The sequence below is a fragment of the Petaurus breviceps genome, unplaced genomic scaffold (assembly GCF_028583685.1).
Source record: "Petaurus breviceps papuanus isolate PSGF00001 unplaced genomic scaffold, PetGlider_PUasm1.0 176, whole genome shotgun sequence".
Classification (NCBI taxonomy): Eukaryota; Metazoa; Chordata; class Mammalia; order Diprotodontia; family Petauridae; genus Petaurus; species Petaurus breviceps.
Genome location: NW_027185771.1, coordinates 16,668,066 through 16,687,414, shown reverse-complemented (window position 1 = coordinate 16,687,414; position 19,349 = coordinate 16,668,066). Strand labels below are relative to the sequence as shown.

The following is a 19,349-nucleotide window of genomic DNA, read 5'->3' as shown; positions in this document are numbered from 1 at the left end:
CACACACACACACACACACACTACATTGGTCATTTGAGAACCAAACTGGCTGAGAGTGAGTGAGGCTTATCACCAGCAAATTGTCCATAGCAGTGGACCATGAGTTCAGGAAGAAGCTAGTTGTAGAATAAGTGATGGATCCTGCTCCAGGGAGTTTTCATTTTCTGGCACATTCCCTCCACAGATCTATATACCACAAGCCATTTTAGCAGTGATTCAACTCTGCTGGCCAACACTGAACAGCAGTTATCTGTGGGCCTCACCAATCTAACACAAGCACATGGTTCTTTCATAAGTAATACTGCTGTGGGAAACTCTCTGCGGACATACCTATCACCTTCAGGGACTCAAGAAGACAGGGGACTTCTGACAAAAAGGTCCATAAGCCCAACTAGAAGGGGATTTAAGAGGAAGGACAGTATTCTTTCAAGCACAGTGCCAAATCACGGGCTCAAAGACATTACCAACAATGAGGCAAGTATTTGTGCTCTTAATCAAAGCTGTATTAGGACTGTGTTTCTTTTTATGGGGATAAATTCCTAAATAGTGTCATCAGAAACACTCAAGTGACTTTGAAGGCAGACGTTAAGGAGGAAAGGCCGAAGCTTGTGGTTTTTCCTGTGGTCTCTGGGCCTCATGTAGCTCATTCTGGTACAAATGAATAATTTGTGATGTACTTTGGTGATAACTCAACAAAAATTAGCACTGTTCTTAGCCACTAGGATGGTATTCTAAGCATAGACAAGTAGAAGAAGGTATGGTCCATGATCCATAGGTTTCTGTCTTCATCAAATGTTCTAAGACTAAATATTTGAAAATCACTGTGTAATTATAATCAATATCAGCATAAATTGCTTATAAGAATGATTGAATCTGTGTTTTGCTTTGTACAGCAAAAACCTCATCAATGTCTCAACTCAGAGTCATTTGATCACTTTATCAATCGGCATGTGTGATTATTGTTGAGTAAAATGTCTTAAATTGGTCTGACAGTAAATTCTTCTGTGTTAGACAAATTTGTTCAATTTAATTCAACACATGTATTAAGCCCCCAATGAACTGAGTCTTCTTGGCTCCAGTCTTGCTATCTCCAGGCTAGTGTTCATGAGGCTGTCACAATTCCCTTCTACAACATATATATTCCCATGTCACTCCCTTTCTCAGAGATCTTCAGTGGGTAAAATACAAATATTTTATTTAGCCTGACATTTAAGGCCTCCCCAAGCCTCAGTTCCAACCTATCTTTTGAGCCTTATTTCACGTTACTCCCACTTTTTGTTCTTTTAAAACTGGAAGTTGACATACCAGAATTTGACATGCCTTGTCTTGATTAGAATGGGTTGAAATTCAGCCTCTCTCACTTGTGCCTCAGTTTCCTCATCTGTACAATGAGGGCCTTGATGGAATGGTTTCTAAGTTCTACTGCAGCTCCAAATCTGTAATCTTCTGACCTTTGTGCATTTGTTCATGCCAACTTCCATGCCAGGGATAGATTCTCCCTCTATCTCTGCCTTTCAGAATTCTTCTCTTCCAGACCTGGTTCAGATGCCACTATCCTTGTAATTCTTCTTTGATTCTTGCCAGCTGCTTTAAGTACTTTCTCGCTGTTCACATTTCCCTCAGAGTACTTTTCTGTTTTCCTTGCCTCCATCACTTTCTACCTTCCCTTGTACTTACCTGTTTACGAATCATATTCCACATGTAGACTGTGACTGGAACTCCAAAGTACCCTTGATAAATATTTGTTGAATAACTAAAGGCCACTGTGAAAGGCATTCAGGAGATGAAAAGAGAGATAAGAAGCAGTCCTTGTCCTCCTAGAGTTTATCATCTACAAAGGGATACATACCCCAATCACTGTAATACAGAAACAGCCCCTGATAAATGCAGAACAGTAATAGAGGCCAGAAGGAAACAAAGACCCTTTCTGGGGATCAAGGAGCGTACCCAAGGTTGGTGTAGCTCTAGGGTGCTTTGTTCTATGGAAGAGTGTAAGGTGTTGTGATGTTGTACATTTAATCGATTATTACTAATTTCACAGTAGTTTATTATACATGTGGTACTTAAGAGCAGTGAGACAATTTCGAAACCTTGCTTTTCAAACTTTTTAAATTAAATTAGGTAGGATTTTTTTCCCTCCTGCTCCTCCATCTCTACCTTATATTGAATTAGTAAGATTTTACTCTGCTGTCACCTAATCAAGTCAAGTCAGTTAGCATTTATTAAGCACTTGTTGTGTGTCAGACACTGGGCGAAGAGCTGGAGATACAAAAAAAGGCAAAAACAGTCCCTCCTCTTAAGGATCTCCGAGTCTGCTGGGAGAGACAGCATGCAAACAGCTATGTACAAAGAAGAGGTGTATCAGACAAATTAGAGGAATTCCCAGAGGGAGGGCTCTAGCATTAAGGGGGAGCTTCCAAAGGCTTCTTAAGGTGGGTTTTCAGCGGGACCTGAAGGCAGAGATGAGAAGGAAGAGCATCCTTGATATGGGGGACAGTCACAAAAAAATTGATGCATCAGGAAGTTGGAATATCTTGTGTTTCAAGGCCAGTGTGGGAAGTGAGGTGAAAGAAGATTGGGAAGGAGAAAGATTATGAAGAGCTTGAAAAACCAACAGAGGATTTTGTGTGTCATCCTGGATGTGACAGGGAGTCACTGGAGGACTTAAGTGGTCAGATATGCACTTTAGCAAGATCTCTGATAGCTGAGTGGAGGATGGACCTAAGTGACTACCCAGAAAGCTGTTGTTCAGGTATGAAGTGAGGAGGGCTTGGCAGCAGTATCATAGGAGACAAGGGCTTCTACTCGGAGGTTGGAAAAGTAGAATTAACAGGGTTTGGCGACCGTTAGATGGGGGAGGGGGTGAGTGAGAGTGTGAAGTTGAGTCTGACACCTCAGCTGTGAACCTGGGTGCCACCAAGGATGGTGGTCCCCTCCACAGTAATACAGGAATTAGGAAGAAGAAAAGCACTGAAGGGAAAGATAATGAGTTCTGTTTTGGACATGTTGAATTTAACATATCTACTGGACATCTAGTTTAAGATGTACCATCAGCAATTAGAGATGCAAGAGGTCAGATGCAAGATTAGGACTGGATAAATAGATCTGAGATCACTTGCAGAGAGATGGTCATTGAATCATGGGAGCTGATGAAAGCACCAAGCAAACTAGCAGGAGAGGGCCCAGGACAAAGCTCTGGGGAACACCCACTGTTAGCAGGAGAATCCCGCAAAGAACACTGAAGAGGAGCAGAGAACCAGGTGAGAGCAACAATGACAACCTGGAAAAGCCTGTCAAGGAGAAGAGGGACATAAGAAGCTTTCAGGGTTAGATGATGAGGATTGAGAAGACGCCATTCAGATTGTCAAGCAAGAGATCCTTGGTAACATTCACTGAATGTAGAGAATTAAAAACAGAGCGAAAGGAAAGGATTCGGAGGCACTGGCGTTAGCAAGGAGCAGAGCCATGAAAGGCCCATAGATCTCCGTGAAAGAACCTACAGGATGACAGATCATGGGGCTGGACGGACCCAGGGTAGATTCTGTGAGGCTGGGAGAGATGTCACAGTGTATTTTCTTGCCCTGTTTCCATTCCTGCTGCTCTCTAACACAGTGCCAAGTTGTAAATGTCACTGGTTCTCTGGAGTTCACCTCTTGGACTGCTTGGCTTCTGTTTTCCCTCTCTTTTGAAGATCTCTCACTTTTACTTTGTTGTCAATTCTCTTCTATCCCCACAAATCTGAATCTGGTACTCCACGCCCCCCACAATTACTCCTTAACCTACTTCTATGTCAGGCTGTTTTTCAATGTAAACCAGGGCTTCTTAAACTTTTTCCACGGGAGACCCCTTCAGCTCTTCTTAAATTGTGGGTAGAAACCCCATACGGCATCTATACACCATCTGGTCCATCTTCTTTCCCTATAACATACTTTCCTTACATTTTTGTGCTCTTGCCTTGGCTTACACCTCAGCTCTTCGCACCTTCAACTTAGTATCTCTCTCCCTTCCACACCCTTCAAGGCTGACTTTTAGACCCCTCTCTTCCAGTTTTCTCCGTGTGTTACAACCCATAGAAATTGCTCTTTTCTAAATTCCTGTAGCACTTTTCATTGATACTCATTTGAGACTCAGTCACGTATTGTTCTATAGCACAAGACACTTTTTATATGTGTTTTGCCTCCTCTTCCTGTTAGATCATGTACTCCTCAAGGACAGGGACTGAGACTGCTACTTCCTTGCAATTCCTAGCATGGTGTACTTTCTTAGAAATGGTGCTCAAGGACAATTTGCTAAAATAATGAATAAAAGTCAGTTTTTCTTGAACCTCTCACTATCGTATATACCAATGTGCACTCCAGGTCACAGATGCAAAATAGGGGGCATGGGGTGTGGAAAAAGCCCTGGAATTGGAGGTAGGCTGGCTTAGACACTGATACCCTCTCCAAGTCAATAACTTCTCAAAATCTATTTCTTTATTGCCATAAGGATAATGACACTGGTATTAACTTCCTAGGCAAGGTTATTGTAATGAAAGTACTTTTTAAACTTTGATTTCTATAAAATGCAATTTTTATCTTGTATAATCATGGTTGGTGCTCTCCCAATTAATAATTTTTTTAGATATAACAGGTTTAGGTAGAGCTTATGATTTATACTTTCAAGAACAAAAGTATCATAGACTGAAAAATGTATGGGGCTGGTCAGCAGAATATTGAACTAAAATGGTAGATTTTTTTCCCTAAAAAATATACAGATATCAGTGAAAGCAGATACTGAATTATATCTTTGCATCTCTCCTGGAAGAGTTGGTTCTTATATTTACCTGATCTTTTGATAATGTAGTGTAATATAATTAATCTTGACTTGAAAAATAAGGCCACGATTCTGTGCTAGTACTACTTTGATCTCTGGGTCTCTGCTACCCTTCCTGAGTAAGAATGACGTTGGTTGGTATGCTTTCTTCCTTTCTTGAGCCTCTCTCTAGTGACATGGGCAGTTTGCATGGTTTACAAGGAAACCATAGTCCCCCGCCCATTGCCAGGACTTCCCATGTGGCCAGGGTGCTCCGACAGCTCTTGGTGCTGGTAGACAAGCACTGGAACGGCTCAGGGTCTCTGCTTCTCAACAAGAAGTTCCTGGGTGAGTAACCTCTCTCCTCTCTCATTGCAAGCAGGGCTCTGCTCTGACTTCTGAGTTGTTCCCAGTGGAGCCTGGGTCCCCAGGCACCACAGGCCATCTTCTCCCCACCCCACATCAGCAGGGAGGGCAAGTGAACTGCAAAACCCAGTTTGGGTCAATAGTGGGATATGGAAGCCCCCAGTGTTAATACAGCTTAAGATGCATCAGGCAGCCACAGGACATTGGGAGCCTTGTGTTTCATTCTGGATACCATATTTTAGGAAAGATAACCCTTTATGAAGGAAGCTGAAGGAGCAGCCAGAGTGGTGACAGGCCTCAGAGGTCATGCTGCCTGATGAAGTATGGTTTGAGGGGGAACCCAGGTTTTTCAGCCTAGAGAAGGGAGACTTAGGAGGGAGGATGTGATACTTGTCCTGTAGAAAAGGGATTGGACTCCTTTATCTCTAGAAAGCAAAGTTGGGTGCAAGGGGTGAAGATATAAGGCAAATACAAAGATATCCCAAAAGTCTTCGTACAGTTTTGAGCTTTAAGCTTTAACTGTGTAGAGGTTATATTGTAGACAGGATTCTTGTTCATAGAACTCAAAAGTTGGGAGGGATGGGAGAGGCCACCCAGGCAACCTGTGCCAGACCTCCAGTGAAGAGGAAGGAAGCTGGGAAACTCAGAGGATTCAATGAACTCAATTCCGTTTCAACCTAGAGAAAGCTATTTTCACAATTTTCACCAATCCTCTTTTGGAACACTGTTGTTAACAGATCTCTGAGTTCTCTTGTTTTTTTTCTTGTATTAATTTTACCAGGTCATAGTGGTGTAGTAGAAAAAAATGAATTAAAAATCAGAAAAAAACAGACGCAACACCAAGTCTGTTATTTAATAACTAGTGTGATGGATGTATAAGTCACAACAGCTGTCCAGTGTAATAGGGAGAGTGCTAAAGTACTAGTGAGAAAGACTCCATTTCACATTCTGCCTCAGATCCTGGGCAAATTAACCTCTCCTTGTCTCAGTTTCTTCATATATAAAATGGCAATAATAATAGTACCTACTTTGCACAGCTACTGTAGTAAATGAGCTAACATATGCAAAGTGCTTTGCAAACTTTGAAGTTCTATGGAAATACTAGCTATTTTCACTATTATCATCATGGTTACTTCTCAGTTCTCTTCTATAAAGTGGAGATAATGTCTGTACTTCCCCACTCCCCTACGTTGTGATGAACGTGCTTTGTAAAATATAAAAAGACATTATTTAAATGTGAATTATTTACTATACCTTCTGACTTTCTTCACCTATAATATACTAACTACTCTATCTACCCCACAGGTTGATTGAGAAAATCTGATGATACATAAAAGCACTTTGTGAAATTCAACATGCCATATAATTATCAGTTTTTATTATTATCAGGATTTTCCCCAGATATCTAGATAGTGCATTCTGTCCTGCTGATATGCTAGTTATTCATACAATAATATTATTTTTCATTTCTAATCCCTAGTTTATATGCAAAATCATCAAATTTGCAAAATGGAGAACATTGGTTATGAGGTTCAAATGAGATAATTTGCATACATGTTCAAGTATTATATAGATGTTAATTAGTATGCTAGCCACTCTCAGAGGATGCTTTAGGACATTTAAAATAGTGTAATTATCCTGCCCCCAACAGGTCTATTTACTATAAATCTTATATATAGTATATATACTATAATATCTGACAGAAAAACAGATGAGCTAGAGTTGTTTTTATAACATGACTTTTAAAAAAGTCTTTTAGATTTCCTTGACATTAATCTCCTACTTATATGAACACAAATAAATCACTTAATCCTTCTAAGCTTTGGGTTCCCCATCTGTGAAAATTAAGAAATTGAAATAAGTTGATTTCTAAGGATCCTTCTTTTGGTAAAATTCTCTGGTTTCTTGCAGGACATTTTATTGTTTTGTAAACAGTACTCAAGAAGTGTTCAGAGTTGGGAAAACACTAGGTAAAAGCAGGAAATGTGATCACTGGGCTTTTTTTTCTTTTCTGATATCTAAAGGAGTAAGCACAGGGAAAGGAAAGCTGGTCTCTGTTTTCCTACCCCTTTAGCACTTCGTTCTGTTTCTATAGTAAGACATCTATAATGTAATAGAAAGGACTTTGGCTTTGGAGTCTGAGGGCCCAGGTTTGAATCCCAGGGTTTCTGCTTGCCATTTGTTGGTAAACCAATAATCAGAGAGCATTTCATCCTAGTCTGGGCCCTCAGAGTAAATCCTATATGAGTAGAGGCCTTTCTTTTTTGTTCTCCTCACTTAGAAAAAGAAGACAATTCACTGTTTACCAATATACCCACCAAGACTTCTTGGAATCATAGGACTAAGTCTTCAAAAGGGACTATGTATTTGATGCCTTTATAAAAGAACTTGTAAGTTAATGCTGCTGCTAGTAGGTTTTATCGGCTTTCCCCACCAAATTTTCTCCAGGTTCTGCCCGAGATATGCTTCTAAGCTTGGTGGTTCCCAACCTGACTCCACAGTGGGCCTGCTCACTGCCTGATGAAAGCCTGAAAGCCTTACGAAGAAGAGACCTTGAGCTAAAGGACTCGGGACCATCCACTGGTGTCCCAAATGATCTGGTACACCTCCCACCCTCTTCAGTGCCTTGGTAGCAAAGGGTAAAAGTGAAGAACACGAAACAGCTCTTTAACCAGAGTTAATCATCATCTGGAAGTCATAGGAATCCCTATTAAAAGTACATTGAGAAAAGTCAGACTAAACCTCTGACATCAACCTTTTCCAAAGCTACCTGATGGACAAGGTTACTTTTTGACTTTGAGACTTGTTTAAAACAACAACTCTGAGACAGGGCAAGCGAAGAGGTGTTCAGGGTTGAGGTTGGTGTCTGATAGGAGAAGGAAGATCGTCTCTGAATTCTTCCTTGTGAGTCTGAATGGCAAGGGAAGTTGCTGAGGCTTCAAACTCTCACCTATAGGTTTGGTTAAGAACCATTTCTAACTCTTCCTAGGATTTTCTCCATTATCTTCTCCTAATGTCAAGGACAGTTCAGTCATTGTGGGGCTTCTAAGGGTTTTAACTGTAGAAACTTCAGAGACACGCTTCAGGTTGTCATGCTTCCAGATATAGGATAAGGATAGAAACTCACATGTCCCATTGCCAGTTCTTGCCTATGACCAGAGGTGTTTAGGCAAGAAACTGAATAACCACTTGTCAAGGCTATTGTAGAGGACAGTGGTAACCATTTTGTTTTTGTTCTTGTTTTTGTTATTTAACCTAAAGGAAGCATTGAAACAAAAGATGGTCAGGGTACTGGAGGAAAATCTCTTTTTGTCTGAAAAGGTACATCTGTTGGAGGAAAGTGCTTCCAGCTCTGGTGTGGGTGGGCACCAGTCTCACTGTTATGGTAAGTTCATTCATATGTTTATGCAGACTCAGATGTATGGGTCTAGAGGCATTCTTCTCCCCCCCCCCCCCCCCCCCCCCCCCCCCCCCCCCCCCCCCCCCCCCGCCAGCTGCTTTAACTCTTAATAAGCCCTAGCCTTTAGGAGTCAAAGCAAGTACTGCCTTTCCCCTACCCCCACAGATTTTATTCTTTGAGAATTCGTCAATCAGCATTTTCCATAGAGCTCTTCATCCCAACTTAATCCTGCAGCCCAGTACTCTCTCTGTGTAAGGTCCTTTGGCTTTGTTTTACAGCTTGATTTCAGAAGGAGACAATTACTTTTTCAGAGGTAATCTTGGAACTACATGATTCCCTATAAAACCAATATAATGTAGGGACTCAGGGCTGTGCTTATTTGTCATGAACATGAGCTGGTTTCTATCCATCTAACCAAAAGATTCACATCTTTGTCACCCTCCTGCTATGGGTCCAGACAGAGCATGTAGATTTTTTAAAATGAAGTCTCAACTAGAATTCTGACCCCTTCCAAACTGATGTCCTGTAATATTTCATATCTGTGTTGGTAAGCAGCAGAGATACATTAAGATGGGCTAACTCTAGGGAATGTTGAACATAGGTGTGAGTGTACTAGGTCATAGCACTGAATAGTATGTAGATAGCCAATGGCTTATTTACCCCTATGAATTAAAAGGAAGGGTGTCACAGTAGATTTGGGGCAGGTAAGGGAGGACAGGTGTCTTCTGGCTTTAATTCCTAAGATTTGTCATCTTGGAGACAGGAAGGAACCCTTAGTTACTAATCTGTAAGGTTTGTTAAAATGCAGCTAACCCAGAGGTATTATGTCCCTTGTAGATGAATTGCTCCGTAAAAATCAACAGCTGAATTTACAGGTGGCTTGTCTGAATCAGGAACTTAACCAGCTGAAGAAACTAGAGGAGACTGTGTGCCTTCTCCAGGAAAGTCAGAGGTACAGAAGGGCTCCATGGCTTCTGAAGGGGGAGGGAGGGCCTTCCACTGTCTTTAGTGAGGCAGCACAGTGTACTGTAAAAGAACACTGCCACATTAGATCATAAAGGCAGGAACTGTGTCTTTATTCATTTTTATATCTCGAGCACCTAGCACTACAAGGTCTTAAACATAGATAGTAGGTGCTTATTAAATACTGGTCATTTGTTGAAAGAATGAATGAGAATGCCCTAAGATCATTGCTGCATTTTAAAATAAGCTCTTGTGATTGTGATTTACAAAATACCTTTGGTGAGAATGTAAGTGGTGACAGCTCAAATGTACCTGTGTAGCACACTAAGGTCTCTCTTCCTCCCTCTTTTAGAAATATTAATAAATATGTCACTTGTCTGAAGTTCTTTCCAGCTTTACCTGAATGAAGAAACTTTATAGGAAGAAAAATGCCCTGCACTAAACCTTTGCCCCACCCTCACCAAGGGGGAAGGGAACAAGTATTTATTAAGCACCCAATATATACCAGGTTACTGTGTTAACTACTTTACACATACTATCTCAACCATAATGCAGTAAAAATTACATTCAAGGAAAGACCTTGGAAGCATAGATTTAAAAATTAATTGGAAGCTAGATAATCTAATCCTAAAGAATGAGTCACAGAAACAATAATTTCATTAATGATAATGACAACAATAAGACAATATCCTAGAATTTGTGGCTTAAGATCTAAACACTTACATCAATAAAAAAAAAAAAAGAAAGAGCAAATCAATGAATTGGGCATGCGATTTAAAAATCTAGGAAAAGAACAAATTAAAAAACCCCAATTAAATACCAAAATAGAAATCCAGAAAATGAAATGAGAAATTAATAAAATTGAAAGTACAACTGTTAGTGGTATATTCACCTTCTTCATTTTTGATACTGGTGATTTGATTTTCCTCTTTCTTTTTCTTAAATTAAGCAATGGTTTATTTATTTTATTGCTATTTTTCTCCCTAAAACCAGCCCCTGTTTTTATTAGTTCAACGGTTGTACCATATTAACAGAAGAGGGAATAATATACTTAAATAACCCTATCATAGAAAAAGAAATTGAAGAAGCTATAAATGAACTCCCTAAGAAAAAAATCTCCAGGACCAGATGAATTTATAAGCGAATTCTACTAAACATTTAAAAGCAGTTAATTACAGTACTAACTATTTGGGAAAATAGATACAGAAAGGGTACTATATGGAGTGGCTAGGTGGCACAGCGAATAGAGCATTGGCCCTGGGGTCAGGAGGACCTGGGTTCAAATCCGGCCTCAGACACTTAACACAGAAACTAGCCTTGTGATCTTGGGCAAGTCACTTAACCCCAATTGCCCTCCAAAAAAAGCAAAAAAAAATTTTTTTTAAAGAAAGAGTACTACTAAATTTTTCTATGATACAAATAATGAATTTGATACCTAAACCAGAAAAAAAAAAAACAGAAAAAGAAAACTATAAACCAATTTCCCTAATATTGATGTAAAATTTTAAAAATAAAATACAAGCAAGGAGATTACAGCAATATATATTACAAAGATCATATACTATAACCAAGTGAGATTTGTACCAGAAACACTGGAGTGGTTCGATATTGACAATATCAATAACAAAATCAAGAGAAATCACGTGATTATCTTAGTAGATGCAGAAAAAAAGCTTTTGGCAAAACACAACACTCATGGGGGGGTGGCTAGGTGGTGTAGTGAGTAAAGCGCTGGCCCTGGAGTCAGGAGGACCCAAGTTCAGTTCTGGCCTCAGACACTTAACACCCACACAAACACACACACACACACACACACACACACACACACACACAAAACTAACCCTAATTGCCCTCCAAAAACAAAACAAAACAAAACAAAAAACCACCAAAAAAACCCCCCACAACACTCATTCCTATTAAAAACACTAGAAAACATAGGAATAAAAAGGAGCTATATTAAATAGATAAATAGTATCTACCTAAAACCGAGAGCAAGCATTATCTGTAATGGGGATAAACTTGAATGAGGCCTTCCCAATAAGATCAGGGATAAAGCAAGGAAAGTCCATTATCACCTCTATTATTCAATATTGTACTAGAAATGCTAGCTATAGCAATAAGACAAGAAAAAGAAATCAAAGGAATAAGATAGGTGTTGAGGAAACAATACTGTCATTTTGCAGATGATTTCATGGTATACTTAGAGAATCAACTAAAACACTTGTTGAAACAATTAACAACTTTAGCAAAATTGCAGGATTTAAAAGGAACCCACATAAATCAGCAGCAGCAATATTCCATTTAAAGTAACTTCAGACAATATAAAATACTTGACAGTCAGTCTGCCAAGGCATACCGAGGAATTTTATGAACATAATTACAAAACACTCTTCACACAAATAAAGACAGATTTAAACAACCAAGAGAAATCATGAGTAGGTTGAACCAATATAATAAAAATGACATTTCTACCTAAATTAATTTGCTTATTCAAAGAATTATTTTATGGAACTAGAAAAAATAATAAAATTCATCTGACTGAACAAAAGGTTAAGAATGTGAAGGGAATCAGTGAAAAAAAATGTGAAAGAAAGAAGCCTAATAGTACCAGATTTCAAATTATATTACAAAATGGTCATCTTTAAAACAATCTGGAACTAGCTAAAAAATAGAGTGGCAGATCGGTGGAACAGATTAAGTACACAATACACATAGTAAATGACAGTAGTAATCTAGTATTTGATCAATTTGAAGATCCAAGCTCTAGGGGCAAGAACTTTGACAAAAATTGCTGGAAAAACTAGAAAGTAGTTTGGCAGAAACTAGGCATAGACCAACATTTCATACTGTATACCAAGATAAGGTAAAAATTGGTACATGATTTACACATAAAGGCTTATATAAACAAATTAAAGGAACATGGAAAATCTTACCTGTCAGATCTATGGATATGGGAAGAATTTTTGACTGAACAAGAGATGTAGAGGATCATGGGAAATAAAATGGATAATTTTCACTTCATTAAATTAAAAACCTTTTGTGAGAGCGCACACACACACACACACACACACACACACACACACCAGTGAAGGCAGAATTAGAAGGAAAGTAGGAAATTGGTTGGGGGGGGGGAAACCTTTTTAGAAAGTTTCTCTGATAAAGGCCTTATTCTTCAAATGTATAAGAAACTTAGTCAAATGTATAAAAATAAGAGCCATTCCCCAGTTGATAAATGATCAAGGATATAAGCAGGAAGTTTTCAGAAGAAGAAACCAAAGTGATCAATAACCCCATCAAAAAAGCTCTAAATCTCTATTAATTAGAGAAATAAAAATTCAACTCTGAGGTACCTCCTCACACCTATCAGAAATTGCAAGTGCTGGAGGGGATGTGGAAAAATAGGGACACTAATACACTGCTGGGGGAGTTGTAAACTGCTCCAATCAATGTGGAGAACAATATTCTCAAAGGGCTATAAAACTTTGTTTACCCTTTGATCCAACAATACTATGGCTAGGTCAGTATCCTATGTATCCTAAGAAAAAGGAAAGGAACTATATGTATAAATATATTGATAGCAGCTCTTTTTGTGGTAGCAAAGATTGGAAATTGAGGGGATGCCTATCAATTGGGGAATGGCTGAACAAGTTGTGGTATATGATAGTGATGGAATACTGTTGAGCTATAAGAAATGACCAACAGGATGGTTTCAGAAAAACCTGGGAAGGCTTAGATCAGGCCTGCCAAATATATGGCCCGTGGGCCACTTACACCTGCCAGAGGATTTCTGGTGGCTGTCACTTAATGTGCAGCAACCAATCATTGTCAGTCTGTCTCTATTCTAACCTATCTGTGGCCCAAAGAAGTTGACAAGTTTTGCAGGTCTGATTTAGATGAACTGATGCAAAGTGAAGTGAGTAGAACCAAGAGAACTTTGTACCCAGTAATGGCAAATCAACTGTGAAAGCCTCAGCCATTCCAATAAAGACAATGATCCAAAACAATTTCAAATAACTCATTATGAAAAATGCTTTCTACCTCCAAAGAGAACAGATTGAAGTATAGTTTTTCACTTTATCTTTCTTGGGCTTATTTTTTGCAACATGGCTAATAGGGAAATATGTATGATCTAACATGTATAATTGATCATATTGCATGTCTTCTCAGTGGATTGGGGAGGGACTAAGGAAGGGAGAGAATTTGGAACTCAAAATTTTTTTAAAAGAATGTTAAAAATAAATACTTTTTAAAAAAAAAACATAAATATAATCTCATTTGATCTTACAACAATTGTGAGGTAGGTACCCTTTTACAGTTGAGGAAACCAAAGCAGAGATTAAGTGACTTACCAAGATCATACAGCTAGTAAATATTTTAACACAGATCTCTCTTGAATTCAGGCCTAGTGCTCTGTCCACTATACCACATAGCTCTTTCTAAACTAAACTCTTTATTTTTTTAATTTAAAAATTTTTCCACAATTATATGTAAAAAAAATTTTTAACATTAGTTTTTAAAAAATTTTGAATTCATGGGGCAGCTAGGTGGCACAGTGAATTCAAATCTGAATTCAAATCCAACCTCAGATACTAAACACTTACTAGCCGTGTGACCTTGGGTAAGTCACTTAACACCAATTGCGCTGCCTTCTCCTCTCCACAAAGCAAAAAATAAAATAAAATAATAATTTTGAGTTCCAGATTCTCTCCCTCCCTCCTTCTCCTCTCCCCTTCATTGAGAAGGTAAACAATTTGACATAGGTTATATGTGTATAGGCATGTAAAACATATTGCCATGCAAACTACTTTCTAAAGGGAAACTAAGTTTAAGTTCAGAGAGAAACTTTGTTCTCCCTAAAGACAGAATGCCAATGACATGACACACCCAGGGACCCTTGACTAGTCCATTTACAAACAGGCCTCTTTTTCCCCATTCTTTGACTGGATTAGGCTGATGATCATACAAAAAGGAAAACTCTTTGATTAATTAGTTAATAGAGAAGTATCTCTCACATTTACCGTGAGGAAAGGAGAATTCTTGGAAACAATGATCAAAGAGGGATTGAATGGTTTAAGAAAATTATTCCTGAGGTGTGTCAATTCTCTAAGTATCTATTGTTCTATCTGATGAATAAAATTATTAGTTGAAGTTTGTTATTATATTTTATCTTACTGTAGAATTTTGTCTGTTATTTGGGAATATTGTGAAATGTAACTCAAAAGTACATTGGTTAGAGTTTTTCAAAGGCAAGATGGATTTCTGTCATTTTGGAGACTCTAAGCAAAGATGCTTAGAATTAGAATAATTTATTAATAAATATGTCAGACTTGGGCCTTAAAGGCAGAATACAGAATTTCTTGTGAGAGCTGCACCCACAAGACTCCAAACCTTAACTTATTATATCCTGTTAGCAGTGGGAAACCTGAAAACTTAGAGCTACATTCCAGTTCTGGTTGGATTTTAATTTTCCGGGACAGAGATCTGTAAAAATTATCAGATCATTGCCATCGTTGTATTTCACCATAATGAATTCTAGAGGCAGGTTAGGCATTAGGATAAGGTCCAGGGGGTGGCATTAGGATTTGGTGGAAGGAGTATTAGATATGTGTTAGAAGAGCTGATTAATCACTTAACCTCTCTGGGCTTCCTTCTTCACTATGAAATGAGGTATTTGGGCTCAATGATCTTGAAGCAGTGACAGAAATAACTCTAAATCCATTGCTGAGTCCAGACTCAAGACTTTTCTAGCTGGAGAAGGTCTGAAAGCTCACACTCTTTTGCATAGCCCTTAGAGCACAATCCTGGGGCACCTTTAGGAGACCTCAAAGCAAGAAAAGAGGATTTCAGCAGAAGCTAGTTTTGCTTGGCTTCATTGTGTAATTAATGATGTCTTTCCCTTATAATTCAGGTCCCTGGTAACAACCAATGAGTATCTGCTACAGCAATTGAATAAAGAACAAAAAAATTATCCGGGAAAAGCAGTTCTGCCTCCTGAGAAGAGTCACCGAGTTGGGAGAACATTACCCTTGGGGAAAACCCTCCCATCTTCCTTATCACAGGCAGCTCATGATAGTGGTCAGTACTGTGATCCCATTGTGACCAGGGAGAAGGCTACCTGGGGTGTGTGTGTGTGTGTGTGTGTGTGTGTGTGTGTATGGCTCCAGTTCAGCTGTTCCAGCTGTGCTCATGCACTACTCTCACTGACCATGCCATCATTGGTTTTTATAGTTGATTAAATGGGGTTGGGATATTTTGTGGTGATTTGGGTTTTTTTAAGGGTAATTCTTTTAGACAGTTGCAGTTGGTATTTCTATGCCTTCCACTCTCTCCCAACAAGTCAATCTCTTCTTCTACCCCTAGAAATTCAGTTTGATTCAACAAACATTAAGAAGTCTCTGTGTGTAAGGTGTTGTGCCAGGTGCTGGGTGTAGAAAATAAAAAAGAAATATCTCCTTCCTTCCATGAGCTTACACTTTACCGCTGTGCACATCTGTACGGGTACAGATGTGCACAGCAATGCATAATACAGGCTCAGAGTGAAGGAGACCAGTGCTAGAGAGGCTTAGGGACATTTGGAGTGGGGAGAGAATAGGGACCTCTGGGAAACCAGATTAAACAAGTATTTACTGAGGACTCAAGACATGTCAGACCCTCTGTTGGGTCTGCATGAGTGACGTGAACACACCAGGTCAAGCACGGCCAAAAGCCCAAGAGAGGTCCGGGAGAGTGAGGCTGTCTGGGTCAGCTGCTGAGATCACTGGTAACCTTTAAAATGTGCAGGAAGGAAAAAGCTCCTGCTGCCTCAACGGGAGTCCTTTTGGACTTGGATCAAGAGTGAACTGTCCAGGGGCAGTTAGGTGGCACAGTGAATAATAGAGCTTACTTAGCTATGTGACCTTGGGCACGTCATTTAACCCCAATTTCCCCACCTGCCCCCCTCCAAAAAAGAAAAAGGAAAAAAAAAAGAGTGAATTGTCAGTCGAAAATTATTTAGAATATGTTAGCAGAGGTTGGGATTTTTTAATTTTTTCCTAAGGATGCTAATTTTGGACTATTGTGTGGTCTGGATCCTCTATTGTTGATAGAGGAAAGATTCTCTCTCCCAGTTTCTGTTTTATTCTGATACTTCACTAGCTTTGAATAATGAAGGAAAGGACAGAAATGAAAAAAAGAAGAGCCGAAAAGCTTTCAGGAAAACAAAAGAGGGAGGGATAGCAGCCCCTGTGGCCTGGCAGCCCCATCCATCCCTGCTGTTTTAGCCTCCATTGGGCCTGTTGTGCCTCAGCTGGGGATGGGCCGGGCAGGAGAGGGGCAGCTTCAGAGGCTGTGGGGCTGAGGAGGACCATTGGCTTAACATGGTTTTCGTTGTCATTTCCTTACTCTTCAGAGTCAAGAGAGAGACTCACAGAAGGATTGGAAATGTACATGCTTCGCTGACCCTGAGGCAACCTGTGGAAGAGAAAGGAAAGCTGTTGCAGTAATGAAGAAGACAGCAACCCAGATACAGTGTATTCAAGTTGTAAATAAATCCATGGACTGCTTTGGGCTTTATGCTGAACTGGAATGTCTCTTGGGTTCCCAGAGTGATTCAGGACAGAACCCAAAGGTCTTCCATTCATGGAGGAAAACCTTCTCCTAATTAGAGCTGGCTTAAAGAGGAATAAACTGCCATGGGACATGATGAGTTTACTGTCAGTGGAGGGCTTCAGGTAGAGGCTAGATGACCATTTATTAGGTATGTTGTAGAAGAAATTTGTTTTTGTTTTTTGGAGGGGGGAAGGCAAGACAATTGGGGTTAAGTGACTTGCCCAAGGTCACACAACTAGTAAGTGTGTCCAGTGTCTGAGGTTGGATTTGAACTCAGATCCTCCCGACTCCAGGGTGGGTGCTCTATTGACTGCACCACCTAGCTGCCTCTTTTGTTTTTCTTTTTTTGTAAAAGGAATTTGTGCTTCAAATATGGGGGTGGCTTCTGAAGTCCCATCCAGCTTTGGAATTTTGTGATTCTATGGCTTATTGGAAACCTAAACCAAATTGGGAGATGCAGCCCTCTGTTCCTCTCTATGGATTGCCATGTGGTTCAGGGGAGGACAGATTCCTGGCCATAAGGGTCACAGTGGTCTTGTAGTAAGACATAGAATGCAAGGGACATAGTCATTGCAACCCCCTTCATTTTATGCTTGAAAAACAGGCCTGGAGGAGAACAGGGAATTGCACTTGGTCAAACAGGTAATGAGTAGCAGAGCTGGGATTCGAATCCAGTTCCTCTGATTCTCAATCCATTGCTATTTCATTACCACAGTGCCTCCCATACATGCACCTCCATCTTGGAGATGTTTCCATGTCCTTGGCCCTGGCATTGGCTATGCTTCTCTCCTTAAGCAGTGTGGTTTGGAACTGAAGCCTCAAGCTTCCTGCTGATTGGTCCATTCCTAAGCTGGGATTTTATGAATTCCTCAACACCACCTGAAAGGCATCCCTGGGAGCAGCCAGAGCAGCTTTGCCTTCTCTGAATGAGCTGCCTTTCTTTGTTCCTGTCTACACTAAACCAGGCTCAGGGCCTGCTGTGAGCTTGTGGCTTCCTGCCACCCCTCAGAATCTGTTGTTTCTAGTTTTTTCTTTGAGTATTTCCAAGCAGACTGACTAATTGCTTCAGGAGGAACCATAAAAGCAATACCAGACTTTCCTCAGAGGAGAGCTCTTCCAGGAACGCTCAGAAGGGGACAGATGGATTGATCATAAGAAGACATGTTCCCATCCCAACTCTACTACTTATTACCTGTGTGCCTAAAGCCACTCCCTCTCTGAGCTCCATCATCCTCTCATCTAACATGAGGAAGATGGATTAGCAGAAAATGATCTCTGAGGGTCTATTCAGCTTTTAAATCCTATGAACTTTTTATGTTATGAGTAGCACACATACACGTAGAGATCAGATGCCAAATTGGAAAGGATTCTTGTCCAGGATCTGATAGCTAACCATTTATAGGGCTTTGTGACAGAAAAGGGGAATAATTACCCACCAGTGGGGATATTGAGAGACTCTGTGCTACAGTGAAAAGACTGCTGGCTTGGGAGTCAGGAGACTGAGTCCTGGCTCAGACACAGGCTTGTACTTGCACTAAATGCCTGTTTCCCTTAAGGAAAGTGCATTGAGGACCTTAAAATGCTATAGAAATGTGAATAGTTACGAGATCTCATTCTCTGGAGAAATCCTGGAATTAGATGAGATGAGAGATGGAGTGGAGCTGCCTCGGCCAGACTTTGTCTCCCTAGAGCAACATTTATAAAGGTTACAACAGTCTTGACCCACAGACATCCCCTGTCCTATACTTGCCTGTTTCTCAGACGAACCACCTTTCCCTCTACTGGCCTGGCTGAGGGGCGGGCTGAGGTAGAAACTATCTACTCCAGGGGACATCCCACTTTAACCTCTATTCCAGGAAAGAACAAGAAAGAACAAGGTTCAGAGGATCCTCCCCATGTCACTGCTGACAGTTGCCCTGCTGGGCTAAGACATTCTTTATCTGGCCCTCCAGTCCCTTCTCCATCTCCTTCAGCCTCAAGGGGAGGCCATTGTAGGAAATGGTCCAAGAGGGTCACATTTCTGCCTCTCTCTTCTCTGGCTCAGTCCCCCTGGTGGAAGGAAAAGGACACACTAGGTGACCTGACCCATGCACTTGTTTGGAGAGAGCTTCAAATACCCACCTCCCAGCATTTTCCACCTCCCAGCATTTTCTGCCTCCCACTTTAGCCAGCACCACCTCAGTAAAGCACTGAAGAAACGAGCAGAACGTTTAGTGTCGGTGCCTCAGCTCCTTAATGTCCT

The 19,349-nt window shown here is 40.3% G+C and overlaps 1 protein-coding gene across 1 annotated transcript in view; it reads left to right on the top strand.

Moving 5' to 3' along the window:
- The window catches only part of LRRC36 (leucine rich repeat containing 36), a 48,644-nt gene extending 31,687 nt beyond the window's left edge, over positions 1-16,957 (top strand). Inside the window, exons 9-15 of the mRNA XM_069085889.1 lie at positions 185-474; positions 4,974-5,139; positions 7,606-7,757; positions 8,419-8,542; positions 9,395-9,509; positions 15,429-15,595; positions 16,908-16,957. Of these exons, the coding sequence (XP_068941990.1) occupies positions 185-474; positions 4,974-5,139; positions 7,606-7,757; positions 8,419-8,542; positions 9,395-9,509; positions 15,429-15,595; positions 16,908-16,957 (1,064 nt within the window). The remainder of the gene's footprint in view (positions 1-184; positions 475-4,973; positions 5,140-7,605; positions 7,758-8,418; positions 8,543-9,394; positions 9,510-15,428; positions 15,596-16,907) is intronic.
- The last annotated feature ends 2,392 nt before the right edge of the window (positions 16,958-19,349 follow it).